The sequence below is a fragment of the Hypoxylon trugodes genome (assembly GCF_022578975.1).
Source record: "Hypoxylon trugodes strain CBS 135444 unplaced genomic scaffold F4822scaffold_2, whole genome shotgun sequence".
NCBI lineage: Eukaryota > Fungi > Ascomycota > Sordariomycetes > Xylariales > Hypoxylaceae > Hypoxylon > Hypoxylon trugodes.
The window spans coordinates 3,754,590-3,774,988 of record NW_026250017.1 but is presented as its reverse complement, the minus strand read 5'-3'; the positions used below and the strand labels follow the sequence as shown (position 1 = coordinate 3,774,988).

Sequence of the window (20,399 nt, the reverse complement as noted above, 5' to 3'; positions counted from 1 at the left end):
ACCAAGCGACGGCCGGCCTACTTTAGGTCTCATGCCTAAGACACAAAATACGCAATAGAAATCGATATGCGGAGCCTTTCCTTACAAATGAGGAGGGGATGAGGGGAAGCGGAGAGGTAAGTAATTGCTCGTATGGCACTGGTGGTATCCCTTGCGGTTCAATGTTGCTTCGACCTAGTGCTTACTAGCTATTACCTTTCTCTACGTTAGCTATTGTTAGTTCTAAGACGGGTATTCTAGAGTAGTGACGGAGGGAGAGTAAAAGAAGGGCAATAAAAACACGACCGTCGTTAGAGAGTGGAACTGAGGAGCTCACATCTAAGGTCCGAAGCTATTCTCCCTTCTTGGACTATCTACTCGCTTTTCTTTTGTTTACACTACCTAGTTGCTCCTCGTCTGACATCACCTAGTTACCTAGCAGTGGTATAGCTAGCGAATGAATGAGTTAACAGCAACGATCATTTCTCCATAGAGCCACCCGCAAAGATGTTTGGATACGCGAGTAGCGCCTTCGTACTCCTCGCCGTCTTCGTGGCGTGGACTTTCATTAAGTCCAAACTCCGGAAGCGCCGCAACAGCGAGAAAGCCGCAGCTTTAGGCTGCCTGTCGCCTCCTGTGCTGCGCAGCACCAATTTCATCGGTAACTCAATTTTGCGCGAGTCGCTGCGGGCTACACGGGAAGACCGTGGTCCTCAGTATGTCGCCGAGAAGATGGATTCCATCTCGCCAAATTGTCATACCATCAAGGTACCAATCATTGACTACGAAATCCTCGTCACCCGCGACCCGGAAAATGCGCGCGCTCTGTTCACCTCCGCGGACTTCGACATTAGCCACCATCGTCAGTTAAGCTGGATGCCTCTTCTCGGCAAAGGCGTATTCACATCCCGTGGCGACATCTGGAAGCACAGTCGGGCACTACTGCGGCCCCAATTCGCCCGCGACATGATCAGCGATCCCCAGCTTGAGGAACATCACCTGCAGAACCTATGGGGCCTGCTGTCCGCAGACCCGACGACGGGTTGGACGCAGAAGGTTGACCTTGCGCCACTATTCTTCCGGTTCACACTTGACACTTCGACGGAGTTTATCTTCGGCCGGTCGGCCAACTCGCTTCTCTGGAAGAGCAGCAGCGAGAAGGGCCTTAGTGATGACGACAAGCGAAAGGGAGATCTAAGCGGTCACTTCAACGCCGCTAAGGTGTGGATCGACAAGCGTGGCGCTCTGGCTAAGTTCTACTGGCTTATGAACAGTCGTGAATTCAGCGAGCACTGCGCTGCTATCCATCAGTTCGCCGATGGCCTAGTAGCGGACCGGCTCGCTCGTTCATCTTTTGAGAAGACTGGCGGTTCTGATCCTGAAAAGGGTGGAGCGCCAGATGGCGGTCGGTTCAACCTGCTTAATGAACTAGCTAAGGAGACACAAGACCCCCGCGAGCTACGCAATGAAACCCTACATGTCCTGATTGCTGGGCGGGATACTACTGGCTGCCTACTGGGTTGGGTGCTCTACTTCCTTGCTCGCCACCCGCAGGTCTATGCCCGGCTGCGACGCGATGTACTTGAACGTTATGGAGATGACCGGTCGCCGCCGATGGATCTGCGCGCTCTAGGTGGTCAACAACAGCTACCGTACCTACAGTGGGTTATCAACGAAGCACTTCGCGTAGCTACCGTGATCCCGCTTAATGAGCGTATCGCACTACGAGATACAGTGCTACCCCGTGGGGGTGGACCCGATGGTACTGCACCCGTATTCGTGCCAGAGGGTACTCAGGTTCTTATCCCGCTATACGCCATGCAACATCGTAAGGACCTTTGGGGTCCAGATGCGGACGAGTTCCGCCCCGAGAGATGGGAGACGCATCGTCCTGGATGGGAGTACATTCCTTTCGGGGCTGGAGCACGGAAGTGCTTAGGTCGTAAGTCTTTGTCCCTCTCGTATTCCCCACCTTTTTCCTGACGACGTTCACTAATCATTCCTTCCTATAGAACAATTCGGGCGACAGGAGGTGAGTTACGTTGTAGCACGGTTCTGTCAGAAGTATGACAATATCGAGAACATGGAAGAGGGCGATGGTCGCATTCGTTTACACCACGCCATCGAGAACCGGTCTGGTACGGGTGTTCAAGTGAGGCTTCACGAAGCCAGGACTTCTGCTTGAAATGGTATAATAACTGCCTAAGTACTTACCTATGTATGTACTTGTATGGTTGCTGTATGAATGATATAGTATAATGTAATATTTTAATGTTTACGGGATGAACACTTTGACTATATTTTTGCCTCCTATCTGAACTACGCGATGTCCTTTAGAACGTATACGTGCTTAACTTGTTCAGAACCCACTCCTTCCGGACTATTTCTCGCAACTATCCACACCAACCAACTCAACCAGAGAACCTAGGTACCTTGTATGACAGTGCCCTAGACTTTCTCCGGTCAACTCTACATGGATAGTAGGAGCTGCTCAGTGCCACCATCTAGTTAAACCTCGTATGTTCGTCCCCGTAGATACGCTGTCGTAGCACCTACTTCCCACGTGGTAAGTAAAGTACCACGCCGCCTCATCGATCTCCTTGCCCTACATGATCGCTAGATATCAGATGGTGTTTGAAACAAGTGCACTATCCGCAGGAGCTGAGCTATATCTAGCCTAACATCTGACCGCCGGAAGCTTCGGTTGAACGCAGGGCGCCTCTCAGCTCTAGCCCGCTGCTGCCTTGATTTCGCCTTCTATCAAGATCCCTAGCTGCGATCTAGATAGGCCGACCCCTTCGGCCCTATCAGTGCCACTATCACCAACATTGCCGCTCTTACCATACCCACGAAGATACACTAAAAGTGAGACAACGCCTCTGGCCGTAACAGTTCTCATATACCCCGCTGTCTTGTAGTAAATGATACATAATCATTATAGTAATTTTCGGCACAGTATTCTATTATAAACTTCCTAAGTACCATCTACATAATCCATCCATCCACACGAGTGAGGCAGCCACACCATACCTAAATACTCGGCATCACGCGTGGCCGGCGCTGCAAGCCACCTCGGGGCTTCGGATTTAGTGTGTGATGGCGTGATGGACGGAATTCGTTGGTCCTCTAGGAGATCGAAATTCATCGGGGCCGTGTTTCCGGTGGTACACTGTCTTCCTCCAAGTATATTACTTACTATATTACCATTTATATATATGAGGAGGGGTACTACAAATATACCCAGCAAATTGAACTCATCTCATGACAAGCGAAGTGTGGCTTTTGTCACACCCCCATATTCTCAATACGAGGCTATTTTGGCGGGAATAACGTAGATGACAGAGGATTGATGCGAGATAAAGCTTCCCAAGAGATTCTATAGATACACAACCTTGTTTGAGGCTCGTCTCGCCCGTAACGTGACATTGAATAAGACGTCGAAAGCTTGTTTTCCATTCACATTTTCCGTTTATTCTTCTTCACCGTTCGTAACAAGTCTGTCCTAGCTCAGCTTACCTTACGGTGCATGCCGTGCGGGTGTGTTACACTGCAGTAGGGGGGAAGCTTGACGCCCGTAGGACCCCCAGGTTCGGAAGCCATCTAGATGCCATTTGCTGACGAAGTACTTGATGTGTATAGGTACAATAGGCTCGCGTAGCATCCGTAAGCCCTACGGGAAAGTACAAGAAATAAAATGAAACATAAAGCTTTGTAGTCTATACCAGGAGTATTAATGCCGATAACAAAGACCCCACGACGAATGCTGACTAGACTGTTACGCGGGAATAGAGCTCGACCCCGCCTATTCAACACCATACAAAATCATACACACACTTACACACGTACAACGCACAGTTTCTGCACCCCAGCTTCAAAGCCTGTTTTACTATCTACGTTACATGGCTATAGTGGTGGCGACGGCAACAATAACAATTTGGCCGAGAGCGGTACGAGACACATAGAACAAAACCAGATTCTTAAGACATAAAAACATAAAGAGGCTTCGGAAGAATCGCGACCCGCCAGTCAAAGCATCGCATCCCACAATTTGACAGGTTCACGAGGGCGCCTAAATACCGCCACCATCGAGCAAAGACAAACGCACGGCCGAAAGGAAAGAACCTTTCTCAGCCAGCCACGCTGAAGATTTGGCATGACCCTGATGCCTTGGGTACGGGTAATGCATCGCATTGAATGCACGAGTGATGGTTTGCTGGGCTAGGCAAAGCCACTTCCGTTGCGTCTTTTCGTGTGGCTTGGGTTTAGTTCTAGATTTCGGGGGGCACGGTCTTCGATTCGGATACCTTGACTTCCGGCCAATCGATCGAATGAATCAAGGGAGTTGCCTCTCGAGTGTATACACTACATCCCTTCTTACCTGTCGAGGGATACCACCAACACAATGTAGTAGTAGTAAATGGTGTGCGAAAAGCCACAACAATGGTGATATTGTCCAGAACCAAGTCGATGTTCCCCTCGCAAATGATTCCCTGGTTCGGAAGCACAGCACTGCAGCAAGCTGTTGTAGCTGAGGTTGCCCAGGTAGCTCCCTTGCTTAGAGCTGCCCTTGTCTCTGTGACGTGACGTGTTCGTCCCATCTTAGACAGGTTTAGTACCTGCGACACATAAACCCATTCGTGTATATACTTCTACCGAGCTAGTTTCCTAATTAGTCAGTTCAACGGGTACATTTCAGCTAGCAAGGTAGCTAAGTAGGTAAGACTTTTGGGTTGTTTTTGTCTCTCGGGAGATCGCCAAGACTTCCCAAGGATCAAAACAAGCCTTGGAAAGTATCATTCACGACTCGACTCAAACGAGATGCAAGCCGAACGCCCCGGCATCTTCGGATGGTGGACCGTATGCATGTAAGTACCCATATACAAGTAGAAATACATACCATGGTCAGCTTTTGGAGAAAGGTACTTTATCTCGAATCCTCAAATCTCACATTATACCAAACAAAGCTAGACGGAGAAACACAGAATTAAAAGTGAAAAAAGGGGGTCGATTGGTGGGGGCGAACGCCACCGGCCATATTTCGTCCAATACCAGTGGACCACCTGGGCTTGTATCTGTGACTTGAATGAATGAGTGAGGGAAAAAGGACATTCCCCTCATGAGGCTCTCTAACTGGCAGCCGACGGTCCGCTAGCTAGCACTGTATTAGGTCGAGGCTATTTTCTTGGTAGCAAAGCGCCAGGCACGTATCCAACCGGTTTGCGTCGTCATCGTCTCTCGCAGCGGGCTAGGTCAGTTAGCAGGAAAAAGAAAACCCGATTTCTGACTTGTTACCTGCCTCTTCTCTTTCACTCTGCACGACCAACCTGTCCTTGGCATGGGTTACAGTGTGTCTAGGACAATTAACTCGCTCTCTCACAATGTGCTGCTGTCTAGGATCACCTATCACCTAGTATGTACTCTCGTCTGGAGAAAAAGACCACTGTTATTTGCTTAGCGCATGTAGTACTTGCTTCTTCTCCCCTCAGGTAATCCCCATCCGGTATCGTACCTATCTCCTGTGAGATCGACGACGCCGTCTTTGCTCCAGACAGTGTCCACAATCCACATTACCTAGCACAGACATGATTCATGATTCATGACGAAATCCGCCCGTAAGTTGAAGTTATCTACCTTAATCTATACCTATTGGAAAGGTAACGGGCTGGTTCGGAACTGGGGGTATGACAACATAAGACAAAAAAAAAGCCAAATGGAAACTTCCGCCCAGAGACCCGACCCAATGGAGGCTGGAGGCCACAGCGCCAGTGTTGTGACTAATCACCTGTCGTCTTCCCGTCTTTGATGTTGCTGCGCCTACGAGTCTACATCCAGGCTATGTATAAAGAAAGATATATCCCTTCATCGAATTAGTTTCAATATCCTCATCCCCACACTCGAGCCTTGCAGTCACAGTCAAAGTGACAACCTCATAACATCTGTAACGACTGACTGACCACTCGAATCCCTATCTCCATCCCTCGAGTCAAGAAAGCCAAGATGCGTTTCTCTACACCCTTACTTCTTACGGCTACCCTAGCCTCCACCTCTTCCGCTCACGTAGCCGAGCAAGCTCCGCGGGATCCCATGATCACACCTGCTCCGGTCCTCAAGCCACGTGAGTCCTGGCAAGACGCCGTCGCAGCCGCCTTAGCCCAGGCCAGCGAGGCGCAAGCTCGTGCGAGCTCCATCGCGCAGCAATACAGTGGCGACGATGCCAGCTGGCGGTCAGCCGAAAGCTCTGCTCTAGCCGCTGCCAGTTCTGCCGCTGCCGCCGCAAGCAGCATCGCAGCTCATTACAACGGGAAGCGAGAGATTGACCCACGACAAGCGTGGAAGTCGGCTGAATCCGCTGCCCTAGCTGCTGCCAGCGAGGCGGCGGCTATCGCTAGCAGCATAGCTGCGCAGTACGGAGGAAAGCGGGACTTAGACGAACGACAAGCTTGGAAAACAGCTGAGTCTGCCGCCGAGGCCGCAGCTAGCGAAGCGGCGGCTATTGCATCTAGCATAGCGGCTCAATGGGGAGGAAAGCGAGACCTCAATGAGCGACAGGCATGGAAGACCGCCGAGTCGGCTGCTGAAGCTGCGGCTAGTGAGGCTGCTGCTATCGCAAGCAGCATAGCAGCTGAATTCGGTGGTGGGAAACGCGATACCAATGAACCCCTCCTTATTGTTCGCCAGGCCTGGCAAGAGGCACAGAACGCGGCCGAGGCTGCGGCAAGTGAAGTCGTTGCTATCGCTGAGGGTATCGCGGGTCAGTTCGGTAGACGCCAGGACTGGCAATCAGTCGTTAGCTCCGCTGAGAGCTTAGCTAGCTCGTGGCAAAGCGCCGGGCAGTCTATCGGAAGCTCATGGGACTCGGTTGGAAACAGTATTGCTAGCTCCGCTGATAGCTTTGCGAACTCTGTTGCTACTAGTGCCGAGGGTCTTGGCTCCTCAATTGCAAACAGCGCGCAGAGCTTTGCTACGTCGGTTGTTAACAGCGCTGAGAGCTTGGCGTCTACCGCTGGTCAGGATGCGGTGTCATCTGCTAATGCGGTTGTCTCGAGTGCTGAGAGCGTTGCTTCTACTGCTACCGGAAGCGACCAAGCTGCCGCTTCATCGGCGGTAGATAGCGCTCACTCTGCTGCATCATCTGCCGAGTCAGCCGCTTCAGCAGCATCAACGAGCGCGACTGCGAATGCTAGTGGATCTAGCAGCACTGTCAATACCAACGTTGCTCGAGGCACCGTTGAGTTATCGTCCCCATTGCTGAGCATGGCGACTGCAGCTTTTGCTATTTTTATGGGAGCTATCTTATTGTAGAAGGATATTTATAGAGGGTATTAAGATACAACATAGGGAATTTGTTGCAGCTAGACTACTAGCTACCAATTTGGGTACAAGGCTATATAGATGGAGGTGTTACACGGAGTATATGGACATGATGGTACGAAGATAATGAATTAGTATTAATTGAATTTGAACACATATTATACGATTAATCCTCATATGAGAATGACTTCATCTTCGGGGTGTTAAGTGAAAGGAATCTATTATTGAAAGTGTAGAGTGAAAAGCGAAGTTGTAGATGAAAGAGTTGGGGATGGTGAAGATAGTGGGGCTCTCATACCCCGACAAAACACTTAACGCGAACTAAACACGCTATAAATATAGTGGGTTACGCGCCTTCCTACAGCGCGTCCCGGTCGCGATTCCCAGCCACTCATAATTGCCAATTAGTGGTAATTAAAGCTTACTCCATACCGTACCTACCAACTTTCAGTGAGAGGGGGATAATACAAAGTTACACGCTCATTAATTCTAATCCCCCAATTCGTCAATTCAACTCAACTCTGTTTCTTATCCATCTCTCTTAACTCTCTCACCTTCTTACCGCATCAACATACTTCCTCTAAAAACAAATCAACTTACACGCCAATACGGTCTACAATTTGTACATTGTATAATACCTTCTTAGCTATCCCTCGATCATTTATCTCCTTGGAACCAAATAACCCCTAAACCACATACCAAATTCAAGATGGTTCTCAAGCGCAAGCGATCCGAGTCTGAACTCTCCTTCAGCTCCTCCAGCGCCTTCAGCTCACCTCCACGGCCTGAACTCTTCACACCCATGGATATGGACAGCTCACCCATCCGTCGGACATCGAGAAGTTCAACACCAGCACACCTACACAGCCGAACCTTCAAGCGGTTCCGCGACAGTCGTCCCTCCGACGAGGAAATCCACCGTAAGTTCTACTCATAACGAGCCCACTACCACTCGCCGTCACCAAACCATCAATCGGACGCCTTCTTACCAAAGTCTACAGAGCGAACCTTGAACATGTTGTACACGGCCCAAAAACAACAAATCGCCCACCAACAACACTTCAACCTAGCTAGCCTCGCCATACAACCCCAGCCCCAACCCGCAACGACGCATACCCAGGGAGGTCAAGCCTCGCTTCACAACTTTTGGAAACTTCCTAGCACGGCTGCCCCTGCAAGCGCCCCGGTACAGACGCCTATCACATACGAGGGACCGGTTAATTGCGAAGATTGCGGACAGGGCCTTTGCGAAGGGGCTAGTGATGAGGATTCTATGGATGTGGATAGCTTCGGCACAGCGGCTCAGACAAGCTGTGGTGGTTGTGGAAAGCATGTGTGCTCGCACTGCTCTATCACCAACCTAGGCGAACAACGGCGGTGCTTGATATGTGCTGGAAAGAAGGTCTGGGTTGGCGGTGTTGGGTGGGCTGGCGTTTCGAGTGTGAAGGTATGCTGATGGCAATGCCAGCCAAGGAAGTAAGAAATGAGAGAAAGGGTAGACAGATGAGTTCCGATCATCATTGAAGAGGCTACACTGGCCTAGAGTGAAGCTCAAAGAGGCACCCCGTGTTTAAGGATAAGCAAATAAGCGCTGGAGTTTAGGGAGCACTTGATACCGTGCTATTTGGTCGAACGGGTTACCTAAAATAAATAATTCAGGTGTACCGGGATTTTTAATTGCAGATTTAATTCTTGTATATCTAGGTATTCATATTAGAAATGCAGTGTATATTATGGACTATTCCTGTCCATCCTGTTTACTCTACCTCGATAAAAATGCTTGTAACGATATACGTCGAGTTCCAAGAGCAAGGGTAATCGACTCAATATCAGAACCGTTATGAGCTATTCATATCATAAGTTGATTGAATGACCGCTTTAGGTATTATCACGTATACCCTACAATAAGGAATACGTTCACTGGCCATCAATGAGGCGACTTCAATGAATCGGGATGAGATAGCACAAGAACTCAAATGGATATGGAAATTTCCTTCGGAAAACACGACCAGACTAAACTCAAGCCAGGTAAAAAATCTTATGTATTATATACGCCGGCACGCGTGAGCCACATACTATTCTATCTCTAAGGACCGTAAATGCTTATTTAATGCAGTGGTCTATGCGCACACTATCAGCAAGCTCTGATATTCCCTCCTCTACTTATAAAGACATCAAACCATCCATTCCACTATTAGAATTACTCCCTTCAAGTTACCCCCAAACCACGTCCTTGCGCCAGCCCGTCGCCTTCAAATCCTCTTCACCCTCCTCGGCCCCATCATATCAAACCGATCCGGGAACAAAATAGCATTAGCCTGCCTCAACAACTCCCTCTCCGCCGGTCCCGAAACGCCCTTCTCATCCCAAGGCAATAGTCCCATAGACCTAAGTCCCTCCTCCCCACCCGCATCACTAACATCCTGCGTCCCAGGCCGTCCCATATGCATATGTTCCCCATTCCACCCACCCTCGGACAAAAAATCCGGCGCCGGCCGCCCAAGCAAAAACGCCCTACGCTGGCGGGCAAGATACAACGCATTAGTCTGGGTAAGCGGACACGCCGGCGTATACAATACACTAGCATCTTTCAAGCCGGCATGTATGCCATCAACAGCATGCACAGCATCCGGATGCCAAAGCACGTAATCCCCCGGCTCCACCCTAGGAATCGGTACCATAGTCTTGCCCAATCTCAAATGGGGATGTAGCGCCTCACTCAACTCCTGGATCCCGCGTCCGGGGACGGCGCCTTGGATCACGCTATTCTGTGCTACGTGCAGGTTCCAATTATTCTCGTGTAGGAAATTAGGACCGGATTTGAAGCGCGGGGAGAAGAAAGGGCGGATGAGGAGGTATGCGGTTGTGAGGTGTAGCATGGGACATACGTGTAGTGAACCGCAACCCGGGGATATGGAGGAGAGCGAGAGCCAGCCCTGGAACATGCGGAACATGCTGCATGAGCTTACACTGTTGTACAGGTCCGATGTTACGCCTAAGCGTGTGCTGCTGTCCCAGGGATCGTAGTCTTCCCATTGCCCGCGGAAGATACTCGCGTAGGTGCCGGCGCGCCCGTATCCGTCTGGTTCCCACCGTTCGACACTGCCGTTGTCGATGTGTGGGCCTGCGGCTAGTGACATGTCGCCTGGTCTTCGCATTCGGATGCGGTCTGCGTAAGATACTGGGTGGTTGCCGCTTACGAGGGCATCTTCATCACTGGAATTCCATATCCTCATGATAAATCTCTGGACTTCGAGTAGGCGTGAGTCGGCGCGAGCTCGTACTTGTCCTGGACTCCAGAAGAGTTCGTAGAGTTGTGGGTCGTGGGCTGGGATTCCTCTGGTGGATGGGTTGTGCCGGAGGTATTCTTGTGTTTCTTCTTTCCATGATAAGGCAACGTTTGATGGAACGACCCTCCGTATGATTGCGACGCCTCTTCTCTTAAGTGCATCTCGGAAGACCGCTACTTTGGTTGGATCATGTATGTCGAAGTAGTCGATTGTGGGTATTATGTCGGGTCCAGCTGCTGCAATACGGTCTGCTTCCTTTCTCAATTGACTGAGTAAACGGTAGAATGAATCGGCAACGGCTTTCTCATTGCCAGCAATAAGATTCCGTTTTATTTTTGCGAACCGCTCTGAAAGGGGGATGGAACCCAAGTCTGACATAGATAGGAAGTCAACGGCCATTACCACCTCCTTTCTTTCTATAACAAGCTTTCAAGTATTATTTTTGAAGTCGTGGATAAGAATGTGAGGAATTATTTTATTGTCTTGATTTCGAATATAGTTCTTTAGTTACATTAGTAATACACAACAGAAAACAGAGGCCGAAGAGACCTCCTTATGGCAAGTATATGAAGGGCATGCGACAACGCGTCCGTGGGGGATCAAGAACACTCGTGGGGGTGCAAACCCTTGCCGTTGCCATCTGTAGCCGAAGAATTGTCGACGGAGAAGCTCTAGCTAAGGCCGTTAAGGTATGTAACGGTAATACTAGGCATTGATGAAGCGAAGACCCATAGATAGGGTCTAGAAGGGAATAGGGCGATTCGATCAGACGTTGTCACGTTGTTAGACGTTGAGCTGTATCTGATTACCAGGATGGTTCAATCTTCGGCAAGGGACTCCGAAATAAAGAGATCTCTTGGCTTTGATACCCAGACCCCGGCTACAATTTACTAGAGCCGACACGGGTCTGAGGCGCTTGGCTATTGGCCAGGCGAGTGCGGCTCCTGATAGACGCTCCCACGGGCCGTTGGACCGATCCCACGCTGACGGGCTAGTATATTAACGAGATAGAAAAGCCTCACCCATCCTAGTTAGACCCAGCATTGCGCGCAAACATATTCCTAGGTTCACCGACGTGGTATTATTTAAGTCGCGGAGGATTACGTGGAGCCTAACGCATTATCGTAAATGAAGATGCAGTTCCCGCAATTCCAGATTGAATCCGTGACGTGGTTCTGGGACGCTCAGATGTTTTCTCTTGGTCTCTTGGTCAAGTATCGCCGATTCTCTTGCTTTCAAGCTTTACCTCGTTTTGACCGACGAACAGGCGCATTAGAATCTGCATCATCGGCGGAGATCGTATCTTTTCTCTTGGTTGATTTCTTAGTCGAATCCACTTGCGCAGGATTCGTATCAGATGTTGAGGCAGTTTTCCCATCGACAGGTGTTATTTCTGAATCCCCTTCCTTCATTAACACGTAAGCCACCTTTTCCACGTCGACGGCATTAACTCCTAGTCGCTTGAAAAGGGTTTGCGTCGCGGCGGTCAGCTCTTGGTACTCTTTAACATTGTACTTGATGCGAGACTTCTGCCCGTCACAACACAACCAATAGAAAGCCTCATCTGAAAAGAAGATGACTCTGTGGGGGTCATAGATGGATAGTAGAAGTGAGGCCGTGGCGGGGCCAATTCCTCTTAGCTCCTTTATGGTGTGGTTGGCTTTAATTGCGTCCGAGTCGATCTGATATTGTTCTACTGCTTCTTGGATGATACTCTCAACGAGCCCCTCATCATTTGATGATACGAGAGCCGTCAAAGTTGGGCGAAACTTCCCATGACGTCTGACTAGGTTAGAATAAAATCAAAGGCCGATCGTAGGACATGATATGTCGATGGGAGTATCCTAGGACTTAGGACTTACAACTTCCAATCAACTAGAGTCTTCACGTCATCAAACTTCATCGACCGTTCCAAGTCATCGAAGTGAAATAAGGCAGGGGCATCATGATATCGAAAACGATCCAGCTCAAGAAGGGTCTTTTGACCTGGTTTGGCTATCCACGACATGCATCGTTAGCCACCCAAGACAAAACATCAGAGCTGCGTGTTATTTCTACACATACCCCCTTTCTCTGAAGATATTGATTCGATTAAGGAGTCATAACGGACTAATAGCTGCAGAAAGCGTTCTTTGGAAATATTGGCTGGCAGTAGGCTCTTGTCTAACATGATTGTACGGCTTGACTGAGACCTAAATGTCGGTGACTGATATTCTACTACCTATTCGATTGTATTCAAGTTTGAGATTGTATAATATGACACAGATACGATATACCAATCTTCTGCGTTGTCGCTAATTATGACAAAAACATTGTCCAATCCAGTTTGATTAAGAAGGATAATGAATAATGAATACGATGGGTTGATTGGAGTATGCTACAGTACAAATACGGTTGAGTTCGCGATCAGCGGTAAGCTAAAATGAGTGGGGTCTATGACTACCGGAATAGGAAACATTCTAGAAACAAAAGAACAATTTTAGCGCCGAACCCCTGCATGCCTTGATCGGCTGAAAAAAGATTTCCACTCTATTACCTTCCAAACCAATCTGGCCCCCGATTTTCTTTCTACCATTTCTTCAATTCGCAACTCCCAACCGCCATCCTGACGATATTATCAATCGCTACTTCGTGACAAGGAAGATAGGAAAAGACTTTTTTCATTGTCGTATCGTTCATTTTCATATCCCCAAAATGGGTAACGTAAGTCAATCCTCCTTACCCGCGTTCCGAAACTTGATCCAGAAGAAGAAACGAGGATTGTGAAAAGCGGCGGGTTCCGAATAGGGAGAATGATATACAAAGTAATGAATATCAATTTACTAACAAGACTTTCATAATCTAGGGAGCCAAGGCAGCACAGAAGCGTGAGCGCAATGCGAAGGACACCAAAGTCGCCAAGTCGCAGCTCAAGTCTGTAAGTCGATATCCGATACTCTCATGTTAACTCCGAAAAGGCGGATGGATGTAATCGGCTAACATTTGCTGTCGCGTAACAGAATGTCAAGGCTATGGACATTCAGTGCCAAATTTGCAAGTCGACTTTCCTAAAGACCACTCGCGCGCCTCAGTATGTGTCCCTCCCTACTATCTAACCCCTTACTAGAATTCAATGGAATGTGACTCAAACGAAATGAATGCTTTCTAACCGGCTTGACATTACCAGGCTTACCGAACATGCTACCAATAAGCACAGCAAAACCATCGCTGACTGCTTCCCCGGCTACGATGCTTCTGCCGGCAAATAGAGAGCGGGCGACACAATCCGATCCGATGCGATTCCTACTCCGAAGCAATAACAAATAGCTGGATAGACGGATGGGAAGATACGACGATGGGCATAGCGTATGGCGCTCTTAGGTGTTCTGAAGGCGAAGGGTCTTATTTTGGGTGGGTAGCACGAAGTAATGAAATTGCGATGAAGTCAACGGGCAACGGACTGAAGTTCGTTCGTGCTTCCTACATTCTTTATTGTTATTTTGCGATCATCTCGAGAAAAAAAAACAGACAGATCTCTTCTAGATCTGCAAATCAGTGTGCTTCCACTGCTTGCGCCTGCGTGCTAACACCTACCCCCTCACTCCCCGCTGCAGTACTCTTAGCAGCAGCCTCGTCTTCTAATCTCTTCTTCTCCGCCGCCTCCCTAGCCTGCTGCTCTCTAATATCGTTCAAAATATCCGGGTACCACCTTTCACCCACATCCGGATGACTCTTAACCCTATTCCTCAGCGTAGCCTCACCCAACGTACTCGCCGCGCCGCCCTTGCGAAACGTAAACTCGACATCATCCAACCTCGCACCCCCATTCTTCTCCAAAACCTCTTGCCTCCTCTTCCGCGCAGCCTCCGGTACCTGTCCCACACCCACCTCATCCAACTCCTCAAACGTTGTCGACGCGCGCACGCCCTGAAAAAACGGAATCGAGAACCTAGCCCCCCGCCCCGCGGCCGGTGAAAGCACACGATGCGTAGTCGAAGCGCAGACGCCCTGCGTCAACGCCTCCATACCCTGGCCAATCGCAACAACCAACGTATCATCAACCGGCGGGCAATCAATCCATTCCCCCTGCATATTCTGGACTTGTAATCCCTTATGCTGGCTCGCTTGCAGGAGATAACTCGTCAACATACTATCTTTATGCGGACCCACACCTTGCCCCTCGATTCCATCTCCTAGGCCTAGTTCAGATACATCAGGGTACTTTACGATTTTCAGTTTATGCTGTTGGTCCCGCTCGAAGTACCGATTAAACGCGTCGGAGGGCAAACCGATCGCTTCAGCGATTAGCGAGGTGAATTCTATGGATATAACGCCCATCCGCCGCATATACTCCGCGTATACATCCCGAAAAGCGGGTAGCACGGCAGAAGACGGCCATTGGTTTGGCGCGAGCAGGTTTTCGTAGAGAGGGGCGTCGGGGCCCGGGATTGGGTGTTCGGTTGAGAGGTCGATTTGTTCGCGGTGGTCGATTTTACCTGCTGTGATTTCGGCGGAGAGTTGTGAGTAGCCGAGGAATGAGGGTGCGTTTTTCATTTCGATCTTAAGTCTTGAAGTTTGGTCGTGTGAGTTATGGTGTAATTTGCGCCACTTGCATGGTCTGGATAGGTGAGTTCGGACTTACTTTTCTTCTTTTGGTATATCGAAGAAGGTCTTGCCTTCTGATATGACTTGTTGCCATAGTTCATCCGGAATACCGACGTTCTTGAGATATAGAAATCCGACTTCCATTAGAGCATGTTGTAGATCGACTAGGAACTGCGGCTTTGTCTCGGGATCCCTAGCTAGAGCCAGATCTAGTATGGGGACTGAAGTGAACGACATAATTACAGTCTAGTTCCAGTAATATTTTCTTAAGCGTTCGTTAAGGTGGGAGGACGTTATGTACAAGCATGCCGGCGCATTTAGTAGTATAAAACTAGGTGTGCATACTTTAGAGTCGTAAGTTTGAAATTAATAAGTACCTGCTCGTACGGCATCTCATGATAGAGGTCCACTTGTAGCTATGGCGTAATTCCGTTCATCGGCATCGGTATCAACCGCCCAATAAAGGCAAAGGCTCTACGCATGTTTCTCCAATTTCTTTGTCCAGACTATAGGTGCCATTTGGGGTATGTTTATACTGAGGTTAGGTACCTAGGTACTTATATGAACCCGTAGTCGAACCTTGCAGGGCAACGAATACAGTTATTGCGGGTGTGATAACCCCTATAAAATGGTTCCGTCTCAGGTTGACACCACTGTAAGGTAAATCCCATAGGGGTATCGTACAGATAATAGCGAATAGCGACAGAGCGAATGCAAGATATCAGTTCGATGTGTTTTTAATTTACCTCATACTAGCTATCACTTTTAACATAAAGTATCCAAGCAGCCGTGATCAACAGGCATAAAATCAGCATTTTGCACCACCTGTACGCCTGAACCTGCTGCCAAATAATATGATTTGGTCAACACTGGAGTGTACTTAACTTCATCGGACACCCGAGCTGATTAGTACCATTTGAGCTATCGTATGAGGGGTGGCGTAGAATATCATAAAGTCCTATTAACACCAACCCAACCCTCATCATATCAATAGATTCCTCGAAGCTATTAATGCACTGGCTCTTTAAGCAATGGCATTCTGGACCTGAAACTCTTCTCGTATTATCAGATATGTCATGGAAGAACCTCACACAACACCATGATATCCACAGTATCAACTTGAGTCAAGGATAGGAATTTTGATTATTTGAATAATTCGTTAATCCCTACGGGAAACGGTCTTTATGACGCAGGCACGGCTACATTTGACGAAAATAGCTTCGTAACCTGGTAAAACATATCCTCAATCGGTGGCATAGCAAATGCCGGCGCAGTATCGAATAACTCCGCGAGTTTCTGTGATGGAACAACAGCCGGATATACATTGTCATCATTGGCCGCAACATCTGGAACATCAACCTCCATCTCATCACCACTTGCCGGTTCGTCGTCTTGTTTGTTTAGTAATACTAGAGAAGCCTCATCCTCGCGAGACTCCTCAGTATTCACTTGGTCGAGGCTTAGATCGGCGAGTGGTTGAGCAAATGCGAGAGATTTTGTATCCATGCCCTCATTAACGGACCACAGTTGAGCGGCAGTGTCTAGTACTAGGTAGCCACTAGACCCAACAGAAGAGACCACGGCAGTTATAGGGCGGGGGAATTCTTGTACCACCTGAGGTTCACTTCGATCCGGAGCAAAGATGGCAAGTTCCGAGGGAGTGTTGGCTGCATCCACCTTACTCTGTGAAACAGCCACGGCGAAAGTTGATGTCCGACGATCCACTGCCATATGTGTTAATATCGATGCACCTGGGTTGTGGGGGTCCTCATTTGCCCTTAATTGGACTCCGTAGAGCAGCTCATCTGCAACCAAATCGTATACGGCAAGGCGATCTGAAAGCACGACCAGAGATGAAGATAAGACTCTTATATCCCGAATGTCTCCAGTTACTAGACCGTCGACAGAGTTTCGTATTTTACCAGATTCGGTGTCGATGATATGAACTGTCGAACCATGAACGGTTCCAATAGCACAGACCAAGGTAGATCCATCTTCAGAGAAAGAAACGGCACCTGACCCTCGTGGTAGAGACTTAGCAGCGACTGCATCCGAGTGAAGAGGTTCCTCGTTTTCCTGAAGGTGTATAGCCTTGGAACATGCCCAGCTATGCAATTCACGTCCGAACTTGCCCTTGACTAGTACGCCATCCCGTTGCCTAATTGTTGGCTCCCATAAGCGGACGACTCCGTCTTCCCCAATAGTAGCAAAGCGATGCGCATGTGGATCGGCGGCCAAACCGTATACCGATTCACTATGACTCGTGAAATGCGGTGCATTGATGCGAGATATTAGTTCTAGGCTCTGGTCTTCAGGCTTAACGGCCCAGAATTTGAGGTAGACTTCGCGTCTATCGGCAGGCGACCCTCCGAGGGAGTTAACATCCCGCGTAGGCGGTTGCCACTCATCAGTCGTAGCAAGCCATTTGCCGTCTGCTGAATATGACATACCTGTGACGCGGGGTTCCGTTATCGCGTAGCCTTTGGTCGTGACATTGATATCTGTTGGATGCGTTCTTGTCAAGGCCTGCTTTGAAACGCCTTGCATAGTAGCGAGGTCTAACGTTTGCACCATCGGAGTTGAAGGATAACTTCCAGCTTGGCTAACCTGCTGCCCATTACCCACACAAAAATGGATCCGAGATGGATCCGCTGGGTTGATCGCAGCTGGTGTTTTCGATAATCGGCCTGAGGAGTATTGTCCAATCCTTCTAACTATATTATCCTTTGAGGCAGGTTGGGGGGAAACAAGGGTTTGGATTCCAGATATGTATGTCGTTGGTTTCATTTCTGCTGTTGACAAAACGATAGCTGAGTTATCATCCAAATGAAGGACATATGCCGAACCACGCTTTGAGACAACAATGTTTTCAATTGTAGCAGAGAGATGGGGTAAAAAGTCCATTTTTTGTGTGTCTAATTGCCATAACACCAATGTCAATTCAGAACCACCAGAGAGAATATAATTTCCTGGAAACATGATTAGTTGCTTGATATTAGAAATGGGAATGTTCCTTACCATCTTGTGACCATTTAACAGCGTGGACAGCTTTACGGTGCCAGTGATATTTGCGGGGTTGAAGGGAGCTTCTGTGCCCCTTGGAATTATGCAACCATCGGAGTTGAGGTAAGAGATCATTGTAGAAGAACACGGCTCCGCGAGCGCAACCCACTACAACATCCAGAACAGTTTCGTCACCAGTCTCCGCCTGGGTCCTTCGACTAAGATGTATACGTTTTGTTGCTCGCACATCTAGGGAGGTAATCTCGTCACTACAGTCGAGAGTGAAGAATTCATAACGTAAATCTTGGAAATGTTTGATCCCTGGAGACTGTAATGTACCAAGTAAAATTTCACGATCCGCCGATGCTATTATAGCGGACCCATTCATAACAGACCGCAAGTCTAAGAATGGCATCGTCTGCGAAAGGAGAGATTTCGAGATCTTCATCTCAGTTCCTCGCACATCATAGGCCATGATATGCCAAGCGCCATCCTTTTCAATGGAAGCTATCGGTACGTCTCGGGAGTCCTCGCCAAACTGTACGTTTTCAATGAACATGCCGCATAGAAGACCACACTTGACTTTGAATGTAGTTTCGGTTCCATTGGTCCAGTCAACTAACCAGAGATGACCAGCGGACGAAGCAACCCATACGTGATTCGGTGAGCTTGGGGACAAGTGGATAGAAACGAGTTGTTTCTTAGCAGCTCGCGCATCCAAAAGCGGGATTTTTCGTACTAGGAGGGAATCGGCTGTCGAATATACATGGATAGAGGTGCTATAAGCTATTATCAGGTGCCTAAAGTAGAGGTTAGTTTTTCAGCCTCTTAATCTAAAATAGCTTTGCGTAGGTCGAGTTGTCTATAGCACGTACTTCTCATCGTCAGTTAATATGGGATCTATGTTCATCATTCTTCCTCCCATAGCTTTTGATACCCTCCATATTGGCAGTGTCTCTTTAGATGATTGCCTATTTTTCTTAGATCCATGTCGTTGTTTTTCTTTTGTCGCAACCGAGGTATTGGTGTTTATTGCAGCGGCGCTCGAGTTTTTCGGGTTATCCGATGGCGCTGTGAAGCCATTGGTTTGGCTAGCCGTCTTCTCTTGGGGAGGCTGCTCGTCGGTCGGAGTAACATTGGAAGATAAAACATCCCGTTTTGCTCGTTTCCTTTTTCCATGTTCTTTTCCATCTCTCTTTCGTTTGTTGGCTGCAACATCCTAAAGGGAAAATGTAAGTGAATATGATCGCGACTGTGATTTATATATCACTTACATCTGCTGTGGTTATAGGAGCCATCTTGAGATTAATGTCGCAGGCCGTCAAGAAGAAGCTTTTAACTTTTGCGTATCACCAAAGTTAAGGTTCAATGTCTTACCAGTAAAACATAAAAAGTTCACAAGTTTTTTGCGGGGCCACGATAAGACAGCCCGATAAGATATTTTAAAGGGACGACGCCGATTAGCGTGACACATGAACGCACTCAAACGGCTTACGTAAATGCACGGTGCTTAGAGTTCCGACTATCGATAACAAAGAATAATTCATTTCTATCATTGCTTGAGCACTCTCACCAATTTTCCAATCACGCTTCCTTCCACCTCGTCAATCTTTTTTTTTGCGACTCCTACTTCCTGTCGCAACCACGTCTCGCGTTCCGCTCATTTTCCTCTAGATCGTTCCGAAATTCATCGAGTACAAATCGCGCACTATTAATCGGCAAGATGATTATTCCCATCAGATGCTTTTCTTGCGGCAAGGTAGGCGCCATCACTATCACCTCGAGCGCCACCGTGGAAATCCTTTGTATTAACTGAAGTGCAAATAGGTGACCGGCGATCTTTGGGAGCGATACCTGAAGCTCATTGACGAAGGTGTTCCTGATGGGTATGTTATTCTTTCCCTCTAGTGGGGTTTATACTAATATTTTATTTCAGCGACGCCATGGACTCACTAGGCCTGAAGCGATATTGCTGCCGTCGCATGGTCATGACCCACGTCGACTTAATCGAGAAGTTGCTGAAGTAAGCTCTATATTCGGAATTCATCATAAATACATCTAGGAGTCGGATTCTAACATATAATTTAGGTACACACCCGACGGACGCAACGAAAAGAAGATCCAGTTACAACAACGATAAACTCAATACACATACCTAGACGCGACCGGAGTTTGGTGATTTTAGAGGCGATGATTGACAAAAAAGAAAAATTGCATTCTATGGCGTTGGGT

General features: G+C 48.4%; 9 protein-coding genes across 9 annotated transcripts; 5 read left to right on the top strand and 4 right to left on the bottom strand.

The window, feature by feature from the left end:
- Positions 1-74: 74 nt before the first annotated feature.
- Positions 75-2,436, top strand: F4822DRAFT_144606 (putative N-alkane-inducible cytochrome P450). Its single transcript, XM_051452896.1, has 4 exons — positions 75-116; positions 211-323; positions 386-1,921; positions 1,992-2,436. Exons 3-4 carry the CDS (start codon positions 487-489, stop codon positions 2,162-2,164), a joined length of 1,608 nt encoding a protein of 535 aa, XP_051318657.1. The 5' UTR covers positions 75-116; positions 211-323; positions 386-486; the 3' UTR covers positions 2,165-2,436.
- Positions 2,437-5,879: 3,443 nt separating this feature from the next.
- On the top strand, positions 5,880-7,756 carry F4822DRAFT_144511 (uncharacterized protein). The gene has a single exon (XM_051452895.1). The coding sequence runs from the start codon at positions 5,977-5,979 to the stop codon at positions 7,279-7,281; it is 1,305 nt and encodes a 434-aa protein (XP_051318656.1). The 5' UTR covers positions 5,880-5,976; the 3' UTR covers positions 7,282-7,756.
- F4822DRAFT_392492 (uncharacterized protein) lies at positions 7,374-9,252 on the top strand. Its single transcript, XM_051457211.1, has 2 exons — positions 7,374-8,210; positions 8,292-9,252. Exons 1-2 carry the CDS (start codon positions 8,000-8,002, stop codon positions 8,744-8,746), a joined length of 666 nt encoding a protein of 221 aa, XP_051318655.1. The 5' UTR covers positions 7,374-7,999; the 3' UTR covers positions 8,747-9,252.
- On the bottom strand, positions 9,109-11,459 carry F4822DRAFT_144502 (DUF1479-domain-containing protein). The gene is made up of 2 exons (XM_051452894.1): positions 11,206-11,459; positions 9,109-11,081 (listed from the first exon to the last, which is right to left on the bottom strand). Exon 2 carries the CDS (start codon positions 10,977-10,979, stop codon positions 9,543-9,545), a length of 1,437 nt encoding a protein of 478 aa, XP_051318654.1. The 5' UTR covers positions 10,980-11,081; positions 11,206-11,459; the 3' UTR covers positions 9,109-9,542.
- Positions 11,460-11,815: 356 nt separating this feature from the next.
- On the bottom strand, positions 11,816-12,750 carry F4822DRAFT_426082 (uncharacterized protein; the record flags this gene model as incomplete). The annotated part of the gene is made up of 3 exons (XM_051460476.1): positions 11,816-12,362; positions 12,443-12,575; positions 12,645-12,750. The coding sequence occupies 3 exons, from the start codon at positions 12,748-12,750 to the stop codon at positions 11,816-11,818; spliced, it is 786 nt and encodes a 261-aa protein (XP_051318653.1).
- Positions 12,639-13,970, top strand: F4822DRAFT_144039 (DUF1909-domain-containing protein). Its single transcript, XM_051452893.1, has 4 exons — positions 12,639-13,283; positions 13,426-13,497; positions 13,580-13,650; positions 13,747-13,970. Exons 1-4 carry the CDS (start codon positions 13,275-13,277, stop codon positions 13,826-13,828), a joined length of 234 nt encoding a protein of 77 aa, XP_051318652.1. The 5' UTR covers positions 12,639-13,274; the 3' UTR covers positions 13,829-13,970.
- A 141-nt stretch (positions 13,971-14,111) lies between these two features.
- Positions 14,112-15,401, bottom strand: F4822DRAFT_426080 (putative isopenicillin N synthetase; the record flags this gene model as incomplete). The annotated part of the gene is made up of 2 exons (XM_051460475.1): positions 14,112-15,126; positions 15,202-15,401. The coding sequence occupies 2 exons, from the start codon at positions 15,399-15,401 to the stop codon at positions 14,112-14,114; spliced, it is 1,215 nt and encodes a 404-aa protein (XP_051318651.1).
- A 449-nt stretch (positions 15,402-15,850) lies between these two features.
- Positions 15,851-19,593, bottom strand: F4822DRAFT_392484 (sporulation protein). The gene is made up of 4 exons (XM_051457210.1): positions 19,442-19,593; positions 19,043-19,386; positions 18,183-18,967; positions 15,851-18,133 (listed from the first exon to the last, which is right to left on the bottom strand). The coding sequence occupies exons 1-4, from the start codon at positions 19,463-19,465 to the stop codon at positions 16,347-16,349; spliced, it is 2,940 nt and encodes a 979-aa protein (XP_051318650.1). The 5' UTR covers positions 19,466-19,593; the 3' UTR covers positions 15,851-16,346.
- Positions 19,594-19,890: 297 nt separating this feature from the next.
- Positions 19,891-20,307, top strand: F4822DRAFT_436323 (DNA-directed RNA polymerases I/II/III subunit 10; the record flags this gene model as incomplete). The annotated part of the gene is made up of 4 exons (XM_051462298.1): positions 19,891-19,926; positions 19,995-20,053; positions 20,104-20,190; positions 20,256-20,307. The coding sequence occupies 4 exons, from the start codon at positions 19,891-19,893 to the stop codon at positions 20,305-20,307; spliced, it is 234 nt and encodes a 77-aa protein (XP_051318649.1).
- Between the last annotated feature and the right edge of the window lie 92 nt (positions 20,308-20,399).

What these genes read in the sequence shown, in the direction of transcription:
- F4822DRAFT_144606 (XM_051452896.1), top strand. Translation starts at nt 487, where the DNA reads ATGTTTGGATACGCGAGTAGCGCCTTCGTACTCCTCGCCGTCTTCGTG. An exon ending in AGCACGGAAGTGCTTAGGTC is followed by an intron (nt 1,922 to 1,991) that starts GTAAGTCTTTGT and finishes TCCTTCCTATAG; the next exon opens with AACAATTCGGGCGACAGGAG.
- F4822DRAFT_144511 (XM_051452895.1), top strand. Translation starts at nt 5,977, where the DNA reads ATGCGTTTCTCTACACCCTTACTTCTTACGGCTACCCTAGCCTCCACC.
- F4822DRAFT_392492 (XM_051457211.1), top strand. Translation starts at nt 8,000, where the DNA reads ATGGTTCTCAAGCGCAAGCGATCCGAGTCTGAACTCTCCTTCAGCTCC. An exon ending in CTCCGACGAGGAAATCCACC is followed by an intron (nt 8,211 to 8,291) that starts GTAAGTTCTACT and finishes CAAAGTCTACAG; the next exon opens with AGCGAACCTTGAACATGTTG.
- F4822DRAFT_144502 (XM_051452894.1), bottom strand. Translation starts at nt 10,979, where the DNA reads ATGGCCGTTGACTTCCTATCTATGTCAGACTTGGGTTCCATCCCCCTT.
- F4822DRAFT_144039 (XM_051452893.1), top strand. An exon ending in CCAAGTCGCAGCTCAAGTCT is followed by an intron (nt 13,498 to 13,579) that starts GTAAGTCGATAT and finishes GTCGCGTAACAG; the next exon opens with AATGTCAAGGCTATGGACAT. An exon ending in AAGACCACTCGCGCGCCTCA is followed by an intron (nt 13,651 to 13,746) that starts GTATGTGTCCCT and finishes TGACATTACCAG; the next exon opens with GCTTACCGAACATGCTACCA.
- F4822DRAFT_392484 (XM_051457210.1), bottom strand. Translation starts at nt 19,465, where the DNA reads ATGGCTCCTATAACCACAGCAGAT. An exon ending in CTCCTATAACCACAGCAGAT is followed by an intron (nt 19,387 to 19,441) that starts GTAAGTGATATA and finishes TTTTCCCTTTAG; the next exon opens with GATGTTGCAGCCAACAAACG. An exon ending in ATATTAACTGACGATGAGAA is followed by an intron (nt 18,968 to 19,042) that starts GTACGTGCTATA and finishes CCTCTACTTTAG; the next exon opens with GCACCTGATAATAGCTTATA.